The sequence below is a fragment of the Orycteropus afer genome, unplaced genomic scaffold (assembly GCF_000298275.1).
Source record: "Orycteropus afer afer isolate SDZICR_OR568_19922 unplaced genomic scaffold, OryAfe1.0 scaffold01635, whole genome shotgun sequence".
NCBI classification, from domain to species: Eukaryota; Metazoa; Chordata; class Mammalia; order Tubulidentata; family Orycteropodidae; genus Orycteropus; species Orycteropus afer.
Window position 1 is genome coordinate 38,598 of NW_006923222.1, and position 4,898 is coordinate 43,495.

General features: G+C 55.2%; 1 protein-coding gene across 1 annotated transcript in view; it reads right to left on the reverse strand.

The window, feature by feature from the left end:
• Window positions 1-4,898, reverse strand: part of MUC5B (mucin 5B, oligomeric mucus/gel-forming) — a gene marked incomplete at its 3' end in the record, with an annotated part of 26,782 nt that overhangs the window by 9,442 nt on the left and 12,442 nt on the right. Inside the window, exons 12-14 of the mRNA XM_007959151.2 lie at window positions 3,995-4,868; window positions 601-874; window positions 95-266 (exon numbers count right to left, since the gene is read on the reverse strand). Of these exons, the coding sequence (XP_007957342.2) occupies window positions 95-266; window positions 601-874; window positions 3,995-4,868 (1,320 nt within the window). The remainder of the gene's footprint in view (window positions 1-94; window positions 267-600; window positions 875-3,994; window positions 4,869-4,898) is intronic.

Genomic DNA, 4,898 nt, shown 5'->3' on the forward strand with positions numbered 1-4,898 from the left:
CCCCCACTCTGGCCCTGCCCCTGCCCTGGTGAGCCTGACTGGGACCCTAGCCCCACTGGGCCCCAGTCTCTGGGCCCAGACCCGCAGCACTCACACTCGCACTCGTAGTGGTAGTTGCAGGGGTCGCTCTGGTTCTGCACTTTGACCGGCTGATACTGGTTGGCGCAGGACACTTGGGCCACTGGCTTCGGCTCCAGTAGAACAACACGGTTGTTGCCCTCACACTTGGCCACGGTGCAGTCTGCCAGGGTCCAGGTCTCGTTCACCTGCCGCAGAGAAGGGCTCACGTGACCCACCCAGCCACGGCTGCCGTCCGTCTGCTCCTTCCGCCCGGCTCCTGCCTGCAGCTCCAGGTACCCAAGGACTTCTGGCCCGTGTGCTAACTGGGGCCTGGCTTCCTGAGCACTTCCCTCAAGCCAGAGCCGCTGAGGACAGGGGACCAAGGCAGGGCCCATGGGGGCGGGGCCAGTGGAGGCCATGACCTTGTGAGGACCCTCAGCAGGCTGGGGCAGGGCTGAGGTTGTGGCTCTCATAGCCACCCCAGTGGCTCAGACCCTGGGCACAGCAGGAGCAGGTGGAGGGAGAATGCAGGGGACTTACCTGTCTGGGAGGGGTGGTGTGGTCACAACCTGGAGCAGGGGTGGGCGAGGGCGTGATCATGGGGGCAGAGGATGGTACCACAGAGGACTCGGGTGGCAGAGTGGTGGGGCAGGGGCCCTGGAAGCGGTCGATGTCACACTGCTGGTTGCAAATGGCGTAGAAGTGACAGCCAGCCCTGTCGGTTTTATTGTACATGACGTCCCCTGGAGAGGAGGAAAGCCACACCCGTTTCAACCAATGGTGTGAAGGCTGGACAAGCCATGCAACTGTCCATCTGGACACAGACCTCACCCCAGCAGAAAAATCAACTGCAGCTGAGGAGTCACTGACCCAAATGAGGCAGAACAACAACTTCCAGGACCCGACACAGGAGAGAAGCCAGGGGGCCCTGGGTTTGGAGATGAAAGTCTAGATGCAACCCCAAAACCGTGATCCGTAAAAGAACAACGTGACCAGATGGCCTTCATTTGAGTTCAAAACCTCTCCTCTACAAAAGACATGGGCGGCCAGAATGAACGTCCGTCCTGGGAGAAGGGCGGCCAAAACGCTCCTTGGAAGCGAGAACGGCCAGACTTGGTCTCGGCTACTTTGGTCACGTTGTCAGAAGGGACCGTTCTCTGAGAAGGATGTCATGCTTGGTAAAGGGGAGGGCCAACGAAAGAGGGGAAGGCCCTCAAGGAGATGGGCTGACACAGTGGCTGTCCCGATGGGCTCAGGCAGAGCTAGGATTGTGAGGCTGGCGCAGGACCAGGCAGGGTTTCTTTCTTTCGCTCACAGGGTCACTATGAGTTGGAGCCGACTCAATGGCACCTAACAACAACAAAAGATGCTGTTAAGAGATGAGCGTGGCCCAGGAGAAAAGACTGGCAAGACACACGTCCAATAAGGAGCTGTATCCAGGATGTAAGAAGAGCCCCCGACAGCAGAGAGCTAGAAAACAAACCACCCAGCTGAGAATGGGCCAAGGATCTGAACAGACACCTCACCAAAGAAAACACAGCGGACAAACAAGCACATGCCATTCGTTGTTACCAAAACTCACCACGTGGATCAGATTCCACCCACAGCGCCCCTAGAGGGCAGAGGGCTGCCCCGCAGGGTTTCTAGGCTGTCAATCTTCACGGAAGCAAAGCCCAAACCACACCCACTGCTGTTGAGTTGATTCCCACCCACAGCGCCCCTAGAGGACAGAATGGAACTGCCCACAGGGCCTCCAAGGCTGTCAATCTTCACAGAAGCAAAGCCCAAACCACACCCACTGCCCTGGAGTCCATTCTGACCCACAGCGCCCCTAGAGGACAGAGTGGAACTGCCCACAGGGTCTCCAAGGCTGTCAGTCTTCATGGAAGCTGACTACCTCAGTTTCCTTGCGTGGAGCAGCTGGTGGGTTCAAACTGCTGACATATTGGTTAGCAACCTAATGCTTCAGCCACAATTGCAAATTAAAACCCCAACGATAGGAGATACCACTACAACTTATTCATTGTCATTGTTAGGTGCCATAGAGTCAATTTTCAACTCAGAGCCCACGCCACGTGACAGAGTCAAACTGTCCCATAAGGTGTCCTAGATTATGGGAGCAGGTCGCCATGTCTTTCTCCCAGGGAGGCACTGTATGGGTTCCAACCACCCACTTTCCAGTTGGTAGCTGAGCACTGAGCCACTGCACCACCAGGGCTCCTTACACACCCATCAGAATGGCAAAGTCCAAGTCACTGACGTCACCAACTGCTGGAGAGCACGTGGGACAGCAGGGGTCTCCTTCCCTGATGCTGGGAACACACAGTGGCACAGCCCCTCTCGGGGACAGTGTGGCTCCCTCTCCGTCCCCAGAGAAGCCCAGCCACACACTGCTGAGTGACAGAAGCCAGTCTAGTCTGCAGGACCACATGCTGAATGGCCCCAACCACATCCCATTCTGCAGAAGGCAGAACACAGGAGCCCTAGTGGTGCAGGAGTTAAGTGCCATGCTCTTAACCTAAAGGTGAGTGATTCGAACCCACCAGAGCCCCACAGGAGGAAGATGCCACAGTCTGCGTCTGTCACAATTCAAAAACCCTACTGCTCAAATACCATTTGACCCAGCCATCCCATTACTAGGTATATACCCTAAAGAAGTGAGAGCCATAACAAGAACAGATATATGCACGCCGATGTTCATCGCAGCACTATTTACAATAGCCAAAACTTGGAAACAACCTAGATGTCCAACAACTGAGGAATGGATAACCAAACTTTGGTACATTCACACAATGGAATACTATGCAACGCTAAAGAATAATGTAGAATCTGCAAAACACCGCATAACGTGGATGAACTTGGAGGACATTATGCTGAGCGAAATAAGTCAGTCACAAAAGGACAAATATTGTATTACTCCGTTATTGTGAAAGTTAAGGAAAGGTTTATCTATTGGAGGACATTTTCTTTGTTGGTTACCAGGGGTGGGAGGGAAGGGGAGGGAATGCTGTTAGATAGATAGAGATAAATATTGATTTGGGTGAAGAGAAGGGCAATGTACCAAATGTGAGTGACCAATATGGCAGCATTGAGGATGAGAAAGACAGAGAGAGTTACATGGGCAGTACAAACAACAAATATGAACCCCTTTGTAAATACAATACTGAGTTGTCAATGAAAGCAAACATGGGTATAGGGACGGATAGATGGGTGAACAAGCTAAACAATTATGTATGTCTAAATGGAGAGTGTATCCAAGATCATATACAGGGTTGGCAGATAATGGGCCTCTCGAAGAGTATGAAGGGATGGACACTGGGAGGAGGTAACTATGGGGAGGAAGTGGGAGGGGAGCTGCTGCATTGTAAATTTTGGTCAATGACATGAGACAAAGTATATGTGAACTGCTGTATGAAAAGTGAATTTACTCTTAAACTCTTCCCCCAAACCCAAAAAAAAAAAAAAAAAAAAAAACCCTACTGCTGTCCAGTCGGTTCCGACTCACAGCAAACACCCCTAGAGGACAGAACAGAACTGCCCCCTAGGGTTTCCAAGGCTGTAATCACTATGGAAGCAGACTACTGCATCTTCCTTCCACAGAGTGGCCAGTGGGTTGACCTTCTGATTAGCAGCTATCAGCCTTGAACACCTAGGGAGCCCCATCCTCAAGGTTGCTATGAGTGGGAATCACTTTGATGCCAATGAGTTCTGGTTTTTAGGCACTATTTTCCAAAAGTCATATGCAGACAGGGAAACCACACCCAGGCTGAAAAAGTGGTCAGCGCTCCCAGCCCTGTGTCAGGGAGGGGCCAGGAGAGGGGAGAGACGAGGGGAGGGCAGGGAGCCACAAAGACTGCAGGGTGCCCACTGCCCTGGGACCCCAGTGTGGCTGGTGGAGGACAGCCCAGGCTCAGGACACTACAGAGTTTCCTACCTGCATAGGCCCAGCCCCAGGCTGCCTGGGACAAGGAGAGGCTTGGAGTACTCACCTGGAGAGAAGAGATCTCCAAAGGCCTGGCAGTAACAGTGCTTGACGGGCGGCAGACTGGGAGAGGAGGTGGGCCTCAGAGAGGTGAGGAGAGGTATGGGTGAGGGTGATGTGCTAGATGTGCTCAGGCTGGGAACAGAGCTCCAAGAGCCTGCTGATGAGGTTGGTGGGGCCACAGAGCTGGTGGCCCCAGGTGTGGAGGATGGCAGGGTAGTCCCAGTCTTGGTGGCCTGAGGTGTGGGGGATGGCAGGGTGGTCCCGGGGCTGGTGGCCCCAGCTGTGGGGGATGGTGGGGTAGTCCGGGTGCTGGTGACCTCAGGTGTGGGGGATGGCAGGGTAGACCCAGTGCTGGTGGCCCAAGGTGTGATGGAGATCAGGGTGGTCCTGGTGCTGGTGGTCCCAGGTGTGGGGGATGGCAGGATGGTCCCGGGGCTGGTGGCCCCAGTTGTGGGGGATAGTGGGGTAGTCCGGGTGCTGGTGACCTCAGGTGTGGGGGATGGCAGGGTGGTCCCGGTGCTGGTGACCTCAGGTGTGGGGGATGGCAGGATGGTCTCAGTGCTGGTGATCTCTGGTGCGGTTGGTGAAGGGGTGGTCTTGGTGCTGGTGGCCTCAGGTGTGGGGGATGGCAGAGTAGCCCGGGTGCCGGTGGCCTCAGGTGTGGGGGATGGCAGAGTAGCCCGGGTGCCAGTGACCTCAGGTATGGGGGATGGCAGGGTGGTCCCGGTGCTGGTGACCTCAGGTGTGGGGGATGGCCAAGTAGCCCGGGTGCTGGTGACCTCAGGTATGGGGGATGGCAGGATGGTCCCAGTGCTGGTGATCTCTGGTGCGGTTGGTGATGGGGTGGTCTTGG